The following is a 15,573-nucleotide window of genomic DNA, read 5'->3' as shown; positions in this document are numbered from 1 at the left end:
GAAAGGATTTAATAATGTATGTATTGTATGACTATGCTTTGGGCAGAAAATTGTATTTGTACTTTAAGGACAGTGGGTAATACTGCAGGATTCAGTAAGTTGTGTAGCAGACTGCATACCTTCTGGCTGAAGAAAACTTTCCCGCTGCTGGCTAACTGCGGCCAGGTGTGTCTGCAGAGGTTCATAATTCTCTGACGATATTTTAATCACGCTGCTTATGGGAATGCCGAGCTCAGTCGTGATCGCTAATAACTGAGGATTGTTGAAGCCCACAACTATAATGTAATGCTGGGCACCGTCATCTGGCTCATCGTCTGTTCAAAATACCGTAGAGAAGAGCAGCCGTCATTTTAAAAGAGAACAGGTTGCACTCAGCCAGTTCAATGGCTCTATACATTATGCATGCGTTTATCATCCCTCGGGCTCGCCAAAAGCAGTCCGGTTGGCTGGAATGCAGTCATGTTGACTGGTTTTCATTATTGCCCTTCCAGTAAGAAGGCTGTGGCCATTTTACAAAATATTAAATCACCTTTGCAAATGAGACATAGGCGTAATAGGAGGACAAACATACAGAGGGCCTGTCGTCATGGAAAATGTGTGCTTGGGTTTTTCTAAAAAAAAAAATGTCTAGGCTGTAATTTTTCTTGGTTCTAATCTCTTTTGAGCAACATCTGGCTTTACTCCTGAATTACAAGTAGCTGCAGCTTTGTGGTATTTTATATGCGGAGGTGTTTACAGAAGAGGGAAATATTGAATATGAACAAACTCCCTACCAAAGCATACTGTGTGTTTATGCCAATAGGTGTGCATGCTGAGTATGGGTTATGTAGCAACTATCTATTTATTGCATTCAAGTTAAAAAATAGATATTGCTCACTTTCCTAAAATTTTTCTCCTCAATTTTGTCCTGGCTATACTGTTCTGTAAGTGTTAAAACATGAGTTTATATTAGAATGTGAGATTCTGGGGGGTGAGAATAATTGTTGTACTTTAATATCAATACTAGATGGTACACGAAAACATTACATCTCACAATGGTTCATCAAGATCAATTTAAAAATAGAGAAACAGATGCACAAACTTTTGATCATCAAGTAGTGATTTTTCTTCAGCTACTAAAACAAATCAGTATCGATACTGCTCACAAAATCCATAATATAATTGCTTCTGTGTCTAGTGGGTTTAGAGCAGAGATATATTAGGGGAGTCAAACTGTCAAAGGATGTGAAGAGGTGCCATCTCATTTAAATACGATGCAAATAAAAAACAGTAGCTCCACTTGGGTTCATGGGAAGGTGGCAATGAATTACTCATAGCTGCCCAAGTCAAGTAATGTTTTTTATATCAATACTCTAAATGAAAGAAAATTCTGGTTGTTCTATCTAGGACAGATAGTGGGAGAAGCTGAGGTCAGGAAGCTACGTGCTCTGAGTCACAAATTAACAGGTCTGATTTTATTACCACTGTATTACACTCGTGACAATAATCACTTTTTACTTTGCCTTATAAGTGTTTCTGATTTTCTCAAATGTTCCCAACAAGATAGTAAGCTCCTTGGTGGCACAGTCAGCTAGTTAATTCATCTTTTATCTGCACTATGAAAATGTGCCTATAGCAAGACACATGCTAAAGAAATATTGGCTGAAAACAAAAATGAATTGCAAATAGAAATATTTTTCTATTAGGGTGTCATGGGGAGTATAGGATTTATGCTTTTAAAAAGGTGAAAAGGCTGGGGAAGATTAAGCATAGTGGTTGGAATGATTTTTCAAGTTTGTAGGTCATCAGGCAAGAAGGGAAAGGAGCATCTTACTGACCAAGGTAATGTTTGGTGTGATCCTCTTCTCCCCTTCTTACTAACTGGGTGGTCTTTTTTACTGCTGTGTTTGCCTCAGGCTGGTCCTTTCCCTTTCCTTTGGCAACCGTGGCAATTGGGGACTTTTTCTCCTTGGGAGATTTTGCTTTCCCTTTATCCTTTTCTACCTTAAATCTGTCTTCTATCACCTGGAAAGACAGAATACTTTTGATTAAACCATACAGTGAGCAGGCAATGGCTTTTCTACTGTCAGGTAAATTAAATCTTTATTTCATTCACTCACTCCTTTACTCCCTAATTCATTCTTCAAGCCAGGATAGCGGAGATTCCAGGTTGAGCCTAAGCTGTGAGAAGGCACATCAAACACAAAGACTAGAGGGGTGGATGCTAGGAGACTGTCACACACACACACATCTTTCTGGAAGGGAATTCATCTTAAAGGAGCCCCCCCCCCCCCCCCCCCGCCCCCCGCCTCCTTGGCCTAATAAACAAACTCAGTTAGTGGCTGGCAGGGAGAGTGGTGGATTCTGAGTACATTGTGATGGCCGGGACTTAGGTTTATCAAGTAGCCTAACCCTGGGGTCTCTATCTGGGTCTAACAAAGGTTTTCTTTTCAAACAATTGCCAAAACCTTTGTACATTACGTCATAATGTAATTACACCTTCCATTCATGTGTTATGAATACACATAGGTTGAGTTCATTGAAATGACGTGGTAGTACTGGACCATACAGAAGATCCAGAATATGCTTATGTTATTTATTTTTCCCATGTTCAACAAAACTGGGCACAAAAATTACTAAACTAAATTACTGTAGCAACATTGGGGGTTCTGTATTTTCCTGAGGTCGTGAGACCAAATTTGAAGAACTCAGTCCTAAGACGTTAGAGACAAGGAAAGTAGAAGATATATTGCTTTGGCACCAAGCTAACAGAAGGTAGCACAGGAGGGGAGAGGAGCGTCTGCCTCCTCTACGTGGCTTCTGGGTGTTGATGGTTCCAGAGAACCCAGTTTTGGGTTTCTTTTTAATCTTTTTCACCCCTCCTCGTGGCATGTGGGATCTCCGTTCCTCGACCAGGGATCGAACCCACGCCCCCTGCAGTAGAAGCGTGGGGTCTTAACCACTGGACTGCCAGGGAAGTCCCAAACCCAGTTTAGCTGTAGCACCCGGAGGAAGCATCAGAGGTGCCCATGGACCCTCCGTGCCTGCCTGGCACCTGTGGCTCCAGTGGTGGGGAAACTCGACCTCCCCACCACCTGCTCCTCAACAGAGGGAAATATCAGCGGAGGCTGCAGATGTCACTAATAGCCTTGGATAGAGGCAGCAAGGAAAGCACAAGGTAAAGTACAGAGGTATGAAAAGCCCCAGTGTTTCTCTCTGCGCCAGATACAAACTGGCCCATAAAAAGGGTTGGCATGTGCTAATGCATATATATGGAATCTAAAAAAATGGTACTGATGAACCTAGTGGCAGGGCAGGAATAAAGACGCAGACGTAGAGAACGGACTTGAGGACACGGGGGGAAGGGGAAGCTGGGACGAAGTGAGACAGTAGCACTGACATATATACACTACCAAATGTAAAATGGATGGCTAGTGGGAAGCTGCTACATAGCACAGGGAGTTCAACTCGATGTTTTGTGACCACCTAGAGGGGTGGAGTAGGGAGGGTGGGAGGGAGGCTCAAGAGGGAGGGGATATGGGGATATATGTATACATAGAGCTGATTCACTTTGTTGCACAGCAGAAACTAACACAACATTGTAAAGTAATTATACTCCAATAACGATGTGAAAAAAAAATAGGGTTGAGCTCTATTCCCTTGAGCTCCTACTCTACTGGGGAAGAAAGAGAAAAAAGCACATGAACAGAGAAACAAAAGCATGACTGATGATTTTCATGAATTTTATGAAGGATAAAACCCAATGTAGGGATAGACACACAATTCACCACTCACTAGTAAGCTGGTGATGGAAGGCCTCTGAGGGAGTGACATTTGAGTGAAGACCTGAAGGATGAGAAGCATCCATGTGAGAAGCAGGGGAAAGGTGAAGTGTGTGCCAGAGGCCCTGAGTTATAAAGGAGACAGGTATGCGCAAGGAACTGAAAGGAGATGAGTATAGCAGGAGAATAGTGGGCAAGGAAGAGAGTGGCCAGGATGAGGTGGGAAAGGTAGGGCATGGGCCAGGTCATCCAGCGCTTTGGTGGGGGCTGGTTCACAAGTTTATATTTTATTAAAAATGCATTGGAAAGACCATAAAGGGTTTAAATGGAGGACTACTGTGATTTTGCAAGATAGGAAACCAGAAGACCAGTAAGGAAACTCTAGCAATAGTTCAGATAAGACCTAACAGTAACTCAGTTTAAAGTGTTGGTAGAGTGGAGAAATGTAGATGGATTTAAGATATATTGTGGATGTTGAAAGTACAGGGGTTGAAAGATTACAGACAAGGAATGAAGGAGGAGGCAACAACGATAATGCTCTGGATTTAGTTTGAATAACAAGTTGGTTAATGGCGCCACTCACAGAGACAGAAGCATTGGAGTGAGAAATAATTTTTACTTAAGGTGGGCAGACTATTCAGAAAGATCTTGTTAAATCCGAGATGCTCCTGAGATGACAAGGAGACAATTGAATACACATGTTCTCCTCTCAGAAGAGAGATGTGGCTGGAGTTACAAATTCAGGTGTGGGTAACACAGAGATAGTAGTTAACTGCACGGGAAGAGATAAGACCCCCTGGGGAAAGAGGTCTCAACAAATATGAGAATTGAACCTGGGATCATGCTGGAAACTCCAATACTTACCAACTGGGTATAGGAGGGGATGTGGGTAAAAGAGAGAAATGACTTAGAAGGTAGGAAAAATTACAGAGTATGCAGCTAGAGAACCAAGGGACTGAAAAGTATGGGTAGTTATAGGCGACATTATGGGAGCAGTTATGGTGGAGTGTGGAGGTAGTGAACACAGAGGCAGGACCAGTTGGGTGACCACTTGTGTGGACAATGGTTTCAAGAAGCTTCCTTGTGAGCACTATGCACAATAGCCAAGACATGGAAACAACCTAAATGTCCATCAACAGATGAATGGATAAAGAAGATGTGGTGCACATATACCGTGGAATACTACTCAGCCATAAGAAAGAACGAAATAATGCCATTTGCAGTATGGATGGACCTAGAGATTATCATACTAAGTAATGTAAGTCAGAAAGAGAAAGACAAATACCATATGATATCACTTATATGTGGAATCTAAAATATGGCGCAAATGAACCTATCTATGAAACAGAAACAGACTCATGGACATAGAGAACAGACTTGCTGTTGCCAAGGGGGAGGGGGTGGGAGAGGGAGGGAGTGGGAGTTTGGGGTTAGCAGAGGTGAGCTATTATACAGAGAGTGGATAAACAACAAGGTCCTACTGTATAGCACAGGGAACTAGAATCAATATCTTTTGATAAACCATCTTGGAAAAGAATATTAAAAAATGCATACATATATGTATAACTGAATCACTTTGCTGTATAGCAGAGATTAACACAACATTGTAAATGAATTATACTTCAATAAAAAAGTAAAAAACAAAACTAATGTAAATGCATTAAAAAAAGAGAAAAAGAGAACAGCCTTTAAAGAAAAAAAAAAAGACGTTTGCTTGTAAAGGGGAACTGGGGGATCTGAGATTGTTCAGTGGATGATTGGGCAGAAGGGGAGTATAACGTCAAGCTATGTACGTATGTAAGTAAAGTCAGGAGATATTGTGTTTGCAGGCTGATGGAATGATCCATCAGAGAGGGGGACATTGAAAACATGGGGGAGACTAAAGTCCTTGAGGAGAAAAGATGGGATAAGATGAAGAGAATGTGTCAATAACTAGACTTTGATAGGAAGAAAGGCAATTTCTCAGTTTAATGAAAGGAGCAAAGAGGGGATGACTGGCTGGGTGTAGGTGCAAGAAACAGAGAGGTCTTGATGGTGTTGGGGGAATGTTTCAATGTTTTCAAGTGAAGGATGAGGCAAGGTTATCAACTCAAGATGGGCAGGTATGAGGTAGGAGGTTTGACTAGAGAAGATAATGTGAGTCATCTCAGAAAGTGGGAGAGCAAGCTTACTGAAGAAAGATGGTAGAACTCTCTGCCAATGTGGAGAGCTTATTGGAAATTTTGAGATTGTTCATTGAAAATGAAACCAGAGCCCAAATCAGTGTCCCTGACTCCAATCAACTCGGAGGTACTGGTAAGACTCGTGCAAGTAGGCGCTCTCCCAGCCACACCTTGGATCAAGGTGAGTCCACTAGAGGGAAAAACACCGGTGCAGCTGTGACGTGGACAGCTAGCCTCACCACAGAGAAGTCCCAACTTGGCCAAAAAAAATTTGCCAGAAACTTCTACAGCTATCATTTGAAATAAAATCGCAGGGTGATCTTTAGAACTGAAAAGAAGAAATTGTTTTAGATTAAATTATTCTAAAGTTCACCTTCATTCATTTCATTCAGCTTTATACATGCATTCATATTCCATTATTCCAAAAAACACTTCCTGACTGCCGTGGACATTTGTGTCCCAGGAAGGCAGTAAAAGGGCCCTCTGGCCCTGGAGGCTCTCCTAGGTGGGGTGTAGGACCTGTGCAGACACATAGCTCTCATTCCTTTGGAGTCTCTCTAGCAAAGATTGGGTTCTACAAGGTAAGCAACTCCCTGAGCCCTTTCTCCTGTAAGTTTTCTTAGGATCCTAGAGAAAGCAAGGCTGATCACAACCAAAATTTCAAAGTAAGTGGTAACTTAGCAGAGACACAGCTATACAGTATGATACGTGCTTTCTAGACATCATCATCTTTAATTTGTTCTCACAAAGCAACATGCCAAATGGGTAAATATTCCCATTGTATAAATTAAGACCCACAGTTTCCCTCACAAGCACACAGCTGTGGTAGAGACACAAGTTGGTGTGACTCCAAACCTCAAACTCATTTTATTTCCATGGTTCTCCTGTAGCCTCAGCCTTCGATGTCCTTGCAACCTTCTTCTCCATGCTTGTCTGCCCTCTCTCTACTCCATCTTTCCAAGGGCTGAATAATACTAGCTGAATGCTCTTCTGTTTCTCCGTGTGCTTCACTTCCCTCAGCTCCTTTCTGCTCAGTGCCCTCTTTCCCTCTCTTTCTTTTTGCCTTTGCATTCCCTTAGCAAGGCCAAACTTGGTACCCTGGAGACAAGCATCTTTTTTTTTTTTTTTTCTTGCGGTACATGGGCCTCTCACTGTTGTGGCCTCTCCCGTTGCGGAGCACAGGCTCTGGACGCGCAGACTCAGCGGCCATGGCTCACGGGCCCCAGCCGCTCCGCGGCATGTGGGATCTTCCCAGACCGGGGCACTAACCCGTGTCCCCTGCATCAGCAGGCGGACTCTCAACCACTGCACCACCAGGGAAGCCCAGACAAGCATCTTTTAAACTAATTTCCAGTAACACGGAAATTAGCAATATTGATATCCCTCCTTTCACAAAAGCATCTAAGAAGTACTTCTAAATCCTGATTTACTTCTTTAGGTATGTTTTTAAATTCTAAAAATAATCATTATTGAAAAATTGGAAAAAAAACAGAGAACTTACAAAAATCACAATTCCACCATCCAGAGAAGATGAGTGAAGAGGCCATTACAATGCATTCTTTCAAATTATGTTTAGGCGTCATTTTAACGTAATCGTTATTGTTGTCTCTATATAACCTAGTGTTCTGCATTTTCCATTTAACAGTGGATGTATGTTTAATTGGTAGCACATCAAGAAGTATTGCTATGTAAAGTATTTCTCATAGCGACTATATATGTGATTTCCTGGTGTGCAGAGACACTAAATGGTAGAGAACAGAAGCAAATGGAAGCACCTGGGTCCTCCTGGGTGCCAGGGGCAGGCAGAGAAGTCCTTGGTACATTTCTGAACATGTTCTTTGCCCTACCCAGTCCCCACTACTCCCCTGTGCCTGACTCTAGTGGTGGTCTCCCTCCTCCTCTCCTGTATCCAGTCTGTATCTCCCAACCTCCATACCTGAGCTGAACCAGGACAGTCCCTTTGTTCCTCTGCTTCTGAACAATCGTTGACTACTTGGCCCCTTAGAATTCTACTCTGGTCAAAAGGTCCATCCTTTTCTACTAAGCCCCAATTGCAGGAAAATCACCCCCTATCTCCTTCCCTTTCCCTCTCTTCTCTCACATTCTGAATGAGCCCCTCCCCTCTATGGGTTTACGTCTTGGGATTTGAGGGCGGGAGTGGGGAGAAGTGAACCAGGTTTGCTGAGCCCCCCTCTTAAATCATAAGCTAAAATTTGTTCAACACCAACCTCTTTTGCCTTTCTTGCTTTTGGGTAGCATAACATGCATGTTCCCATTTAGGGTCATCTACTTACAACTGAAAGAACTCAGAGGAAACTCTTGCCAATTCAAGATAAAAAATGAGGAGGTGTGTATCTAACAGGCCCCTCTTTCTACCGTGTTTGGGGAACACATGCTCCCCAGCATATGAAGGGAGAGTCAAGCTCATAGCAGAGTACATTTTCTTTAAAATGCACTGTGTACCAAAAGCATCTGGATGCCTCCTCCTCCTGTGGGAAGGCTTTGGGTAGGCATGGAGATTTCTTACCAGTTAAGCTACATAGCAGATGTGGGGCTCTTGTCTTAGCAACAAACAAAAATGTATTAGGGTTTCACACACTCACTTGAGTATTACGTGACACCTACCTAGAACCCTTCATCTTGTTATTCTCACCTCTTAAAGGGAAAAATACAAAATTCTCCCTCTCTGGAATTGGGCAACCTAGTTATTTGATGCTTCAAAAATATTTTAGACTGTATTTTATTTCTAAATTACTTCTTAATACCAAAATTCAAATACCTCGATGGGTAGTCATTCTGTTGTTCTTCACAGTGAAAGGGAAGTAAATGGTAAAAGTCAGTGGAACCAGTGGTAAATACCTATACTTCCTCTTAACTTTTATAGATAATAGCACATCTACATATGTAGAACTTTGTGTTGTGTATAACTTTGTGTTTCATATGTGTTCTATCATAAGATTCCCACAATAATATTATTAAGGATATAGATAAGAAAAGATGTCACGGCAGTTAAATGACTAAGTCACTCCACTATTATGTGACTTATGAGAGACAGGGTCTATCTTCTGAGTGCTACTCAGTCCTCTTTCAAGATATCACTCTATCTCATAAACAATCTATTGGTCACAGATGATGGGAGGACAATAGATGGACTGAAAGAAATGTATGGTGTCAAGTAAGTTTGAGAGACAATAGATTAAACAATATTAAAGAGATCTGTTTTCATGAAACTCCTCCATCTTTAATAAGCTAATATAAAGTTAATTTGAACAGGGGGTCATTTGTTATCTTTTTTAATGGAGGACTGGGTCTAAATGGTTCCAGAACCTATTTTGGAAAGAAAAGGTTGTGGGAACATTTGGGGGCCCAATTAATCCATTTCTATAAACGTATGCTAAGGAAATTATCCAAAATATGAAGAATTGTATACGGTAAGGTTGTTCATCACAACGTTGTTTATTATGAAACAACACAGAAATAACGGAAATGTTCAACAATAAAGGAACTTTAAGAAAATTATGGTAGTCAATAGAATGTCACCTAGCCAAAATCAATGATAGATGTGGATGCTGTGATAATGAGAAAAAATTATGGTATATTTTAATTGAAAAAAACTGGATTAAAATTTCTTTTTACAATGATTACAGCTATGTAAAGAAACAAATCCACAGAAACAAAGGAAATGTACCAAAATGTTAACATTAGTTATAACAGGGTTATGGCATTATGAACATTTTGTTTTTCCTTTTCTATATTTTCTCTTTCTTTCCCCTCCCTGCTTACCTGCCAAATAGAAAATATAATGTATGGGGCTGAGTTAGGAGCTTGCTTTTCTAGAGAGTGGCTGAGGTGTAGAAAACGTAAGCAAACGAATATACTGGGTTCACTCGACAACATGATGCAATCTAAGGATTGCACAAAGTCCTGGGGTGCCACACTGCCATCTTCAGGGTGCAATTCTTCATCCACAGACTCAGAACATGGCCCTGTCTGTGTGTGGTGGTGGTGAGGGGGTGGGTCTGATGTCTACCTGATGTCTGTCTCCTGCACGATCCTATGTGATTTAGAGGTTTTAGCACCGGATCAGCCAATGCTATCCAACTTCAACACCCAGAAGGGCAGAGAGAAGGGCTAAGGATGTTTGAAATAATCCCAGGAAGTCTCTTTCTAAGAGATTCCCCCAGAGACCAGCTCATTTCTGGGCAGGGGGGTGGGACTGGATAAGAAGTCAGGATTCCCTCGGGAATTGGTGGTTGGTTAGCTCAGTGCCCTTTGTCTTTGGTGGACTTTGTTCCTTTCTCTGACCAGTCCCCGCCCCGAAAACATTTTTCAGGATGTTTTATGCAACATGGAATTACACGATATAATTAGCGAGTTGGTAGATCCCACTGAGCAAAGCCATTTGCTCCTTCAAAGAAGCATCCCTGGGAAGTTCTCTACTGATTGTGAGCCAAGAGTGCTGTTTTGCGTAATTATTGAGACACACTCAGAAGGGGTATGTACAGTGGTTAAGAACATAATCTTAGAGTCTGACAGTTCTGGATTTAAATCCTGAGTAGCTATTTAGCCTTGGGAAAGTTACTTTTCACACCCTCAGTTTCCCCATCTGCAAATCGAGAATAATACTCTGTAACTCATAAAGTCATTTAAAGCATTAAAGGTTAAAACATATGTAAAGAGCTTAGTATAGTGGCAAGCAGTCAATAATGGTAGCTAATTACTATTATTAGCTGCTGTAACTGTAGCTATTTGTATTTCAAAATACTGCTCTATTTTAAATGTGTGCGTTTCTTTACATTTTTCCTGAAGTCTGTAAAAAGGTTTCATTAATTAATAGCATCCCAATTAGGAAAGCACTGCTCTAGTTTACAGATAAGCCAGCCAGGGAATCATTTATAATTTACCCTGAATTGTTGAATTTTGTAGCTCTTCAGATCCAACAGTTTTGTTGGTAGTATCCTCATTTCGATAATCCATCCTCAAAGAATTCCATCCAGTTAGTGAGGCAAGTTATTCCTTTCCTGAAACCACACGGGTCCCTCTAAACTGAGTTTCTGCTCTTCCTCTGTTTGATTTCTTAGAATAGTTTCTGAAGATTTTAACCACAACTGAATCAAAACTAACCAGCCTGTAATTTCCTGGTATGTCCCTATGGCTTTTCTTTTAAAACAAAACACACATACAAAATGGCATTACATTGGCCGGTTTCCAGTGTTTCGGGGTTTTAACTGGAGTAAGCTGGAAAACGTCTGTGAAATTTACCCTAATTTCTCTTTGTCGGTCCTTTGGAGCAGGCTCTGGGTTGTTTGGGCTTCATCATGATATCTGGTCAAATTTAGTTGCTTTTAATTTTGAGATGTTTTAAGAAAAGTTTACCAGTACCATCTGTCCATATTCTTTACTGCCTGTCTTCCATCTATTCAATTCTAGGACATTGAAAAATAAGGCAACTTGTGCTAAGTAGATAAGCCAGAAAGAGAAAGAACTGTTCTGCTTTTATATAAAAGATATGCTAAAAATATCCAAGAAAATATGGACTGGTTATTTGAATTCACAAATTAAAAGCACAGTTAGAATATATTTGGATCTTTTCCTAAAAAAACCTATCCAAATGTTCTGAACTCAACAGCACAGACTAGATTTAGTTTGGCTGATTATTTAAATGGGTTAATTTTGCTTGTATTATAGCCATTTTTAATTTTTTGATGATTAAATGTTTTCTTTTAGCTGATTTCTCAATATATTTTAAATATTTTGATTCACAATGAAGTGTTTTGGTTTTAAAAAATGTTTATAATTAATATACAACATAAAAGTTGGAGTTAAAAAGAAGTAAAAATGTGAAAAATACTGTAATATTCAGATAATGACTAAATTAAAACATGGTCAGCAATTTGTTTTAAAATTATAATGAACCTTATGAAAATATATGTGCCTAATACATTGTTTCTCTAAATGTTTGTTAAGTTAATGAATTAACAACAAATTGATAATGATATAACTAAAAATGCAGAATAAATGTTGAGATAATGATGTGCACAAGGAAAACTTATTTCTAAACAAAACACTCTCTTATTCCGATTTTAAGATATAATAAAATCTAATTTGGGATTAATTATATGAAAAAATCATATTCAGAAGTTCTGAAATGCTGAAATACATTTCTAGAAATAAAGTGTATTTTCTTCATTATATGTATATTTGGAAGTAATCAACAAGATGTTTCTGAATATATAAAAGTTTTGAAATATATTCAACTTATTACAATTAGAGGCAGGGATTTGCCTCTCAGAAATTTATATGCTAAAGGCCTCTAAACTGTACTTCTAAGAAATATCTTCCTTGTGTTATTTTTTATAATATTAATTATCCAGTAAACTTTCTTCATGGACAAAGCAAATGCAATGTTAAGCATAGCCCGGACTAAAGTGTTATAAATTATTAAAATTAGTGGAATCTAAAATAATGATATTTTCACTGTATGTGGCTATTGTAACTATATTATTAAGAAAAGTTTTGATGGTTAAAACAGAATCAAGGGGCTTCCATGGTGGCGCAGTTGGTTGAGAATCTGCCTGCCAATGCAGGGGACACGGATTCGAGCCTGGGAAGATCCCACATGCCGTGGAGCAACTGGGCCCGTAAGCCACAACTACTGAGCCTGCGCATCTGGAGCCTGTGCTCCACAACAAGAGAGGCTGCTATAGCGAGAGGCCCGCGCACCGCAATGAGGAGTGGCCCCTGCTTGCCGCAACTAGAGAAAGCCCTCGCACAGAAACGAAGACCCGACACACCCAAAAATAAATAAATAAACTAATTAATTTAAAAAGAAAGTTTTAAAAAAAAAACAGAATCAAATATGTAGTATACATTACATTTTTTTTCCACTGGGTTAAAAGGACAGGGACGTACTCATATTAGTAGTTTTTGTCCTCACTGTCTCCCTAGTATTTTCTGTAATTACTGCTATGGATATTTTTCAACCATTCATTTTTAAAAATTCAATTCCAAAAATTCAACATAGAAGATACAAAACACTCTGGGTTGTACAGATGTAAACATATAACTAGTATTTGAGAGAAAGCAACCACATATACCTCATGTTGATGTTAAAAAGCCGAAGAGACAGTCACTCCCCTTGCAGGAATCTCAGAATCTCACCCGGGGTTCAGAAAGAGGAAGAAATTGGGTAAAGTCCTCTTTCCTTTTTTTCCATTTTCTAAACCACAGCGTGGTGTCAGTTTTACATACTTTATACTTATTTTGGTTTCTGCTAAACTCCCTGGCTGACAAGCATTAACCTCTGTTGTTCCAAATGACCTGCTGGGCAGTGTTGTTGAAATGAACATAGATTATATCATCCCTCCAACAACTCCCTTAGTCTTGCCTTTACCTAGAATATTTTTCTGGAGAGCTCTCCCTTCCAATCAGTTTTCATCAATTATTTAGTACTGACTCGTGTGGTTGTAACTCAGGGATTTGGGGCTGGTGTTTCGGGAACGCAATCTAATGAAGACATCAAATTAGATTATGTAATTGCTGGCTCTTAATTGCTCAAAGAGTCCTCTTATGCATCTATTACTTTTTTATTTTTATAAATCTAAAATTCAACTCCCAATTCCTTAAGACTCTTGAATTTTCAACAAATAAAGATTATTTCTGTATTTTCAGAATCTCATAGCTGTCTTATTATATTGTTCACATTTCAAAAAAAAAATGTTGAGCAAAATAACAGTGCAGAAATATCTTTATACTGTTAGTTTTAAAAACGTTTCCTCGGTGGCCAGGATATTCCATTTATTGTTACTTAAAATTTGTTAACTGAAATCTAAAACCTACTCCTATTACAAACAATTACCAAGACTTAAAACAGGTGGCAAACAAGGAAATTGACACTCTTAATGTGTTATGTATATTTGTAGGTGCTGTGGGAAAGCACAAAGCAAACAGAAGGTGCAAGAATTTTTGCAGGACTTAACAGTCTACTTTTTGTAATTCAGATTCCCATGTGACACTGGAATTTTAAAAAGACAAGAAACGATCTTTCTATACTAGTTTCAAATTTTCCAATTTTTCTTCTGCCAAGTCTTAACGTCCCTGAGTATTTTTTAAGGTACGAATCTCCTGTACATGTTGGAAAGAGCTTCATATAGATGGAAAACTATACCATCAACTGTTTTCAAATATGTAGACTTTTTCTGGGGACAATATACACCACCCTAGTAAGATGCTAAATGCAGAATCTCTTTGAAAAACATACAGCCCTATATTACAAATTTAAGGTGGCATTATTATGTTTTTCTACAGTCACCCTGTCAAGAGTTCAATTCAAATAGGAAAGCCAGATTTGGGGGGGTCTTAACAAAGGGGAAGTAGGTATTATTGGAACATGTTCACTTTTCTCTTTCTTCTTCCATGACTTGGTTTTGCCTCTCCCACTTAGAGGCATAAAGAAACAATTTACTTATACACCCATTTCATACATACACATGCACACATACACATTACACATGTACATACAGAAGCATTTGCCTTTCCAAAAATATTTCAGCATGATTTGGAAAATAAGAAAAACATCTCTCATTTTGACTAAGGTTAAAGAGCAAATGGATTTGAAACTAGCATCACTTTGCTAAAACTATTTTAAAATATTTTTTCAGATGAAAAATACAAATCTTTGGAAAGCTCACAGATTGATTTCCATAGGCAAATTAAATGAAAAGTCTACACATGAAGAAATAAGCAGGTATATAATATAGGAGTAGAAGTAACGGAGCGCTGCTGAAATATTTAGATTATTAGGAAGATGCAGATGTAGCCCATTATTTTAATAGGTACTCCTATTGAATATCATGTAAAATATTTAAAATAGTTAGACCCTGACTTTGTGGGGTTTTCTCACCTTTTTATATTTACTTCTCCTGACTCTGTGTCTCTCCTTTTGTTCCCTAATTTGTTCCTAACATATAAATAGACTACCATAAAAACAACCTCAGCCACATGCCCTGGGATACTGTCACATTTCTGCATAGGAGAACTTATTTTTAATGGGTTTGTCTTTGAGAAAATGTAATTCCTCCAACAGCGCTTTGGATAGGCTTTTCCCTAAAAAGTTGAGGCAACAGTTAAATGTGCTACGTAACACTTCGTGGCAGGCTTACGGAGAGAGGAAGTGCCCCAGAGAACCTGGCTGCAGTTCACTCACTCCTTGCCGTCTTTAGAAAATCCACCATCGCCCTCCCAGTACCTTCTTCTCGTTTTCCCGTCGCTGTTGGTCCTTCAATTTAACCTGGAGAAGCTGAAATTTCAAGAGTTTCCCTATCAGTGGTAAGGTGAATTTCTCTCCGCTGTCCATAATTGCTTTTGCTGCCGTTAAAACCTATGAAGAAACACAATTATTAGGAAAGTGGCATTTTATAACCTTTGGCATGTCTGTCAGTGATGAAAAGATGAAATGGTATTTTGAGTTTTGTAATATTTGTCTTGCCGCAAAGGTGCCTCATTGTGGGCCAAAAAAATTAGGGAAAAATGCCCCAATGCCATAAAGAGAGGCATTTACCCTCTACTCTAAGTAGATTGGGTTGTCTGAAAATGAACTTTTTCCAATAAGTGCTTCCCATGATGGTGCTAGACTCAGACTCCCAAACATG

General features: G+C 39.4%; 1 protein-coding gene across 1 annotated transcript in view; it reads right to left on the bottom strand.

Moving 5' to 3' along the window:
• Positions 1-15,573, bottom strand: part of SPAG17 (sperm associated antigen 17) — a 219,386-nt gene that overhangs the window by 149,245 nt on the left and 54,568 nt on the right. Inside the window, 3 exon segments of the mRNA XM_029230280.1 lie at positions 120-314; positions 1,818-2,004; positions 15,171-15,302. Coding sequence (XP_029086113.1) covers positions 120-314; positions 1,818-2,004; positions 15,171-15,302 — 514 coding nt within the window.

This window comes from Monodon monoceros, unplaced genomic scaffold (genome assembly GCF_005190385.1).
Source record: "Monodon monoceros isolate NGI ecotype Baffin Bay Population unplaced genomic scaffold, NGI_Narwhal_1 Super_Scaffold_18, whole genome shotgun sequence".
NCBI classification, from domain to species: Eukaryota; Metazoa; Chordata; class Mammalia; order Artiodactyla; family Monodontidae; genus Monodon; species Monodon monoceros.
Note: the sequence above shows the minus strand (reverse complement) of the source record. Positions and strands in the feature narration are given on the sequence as shown.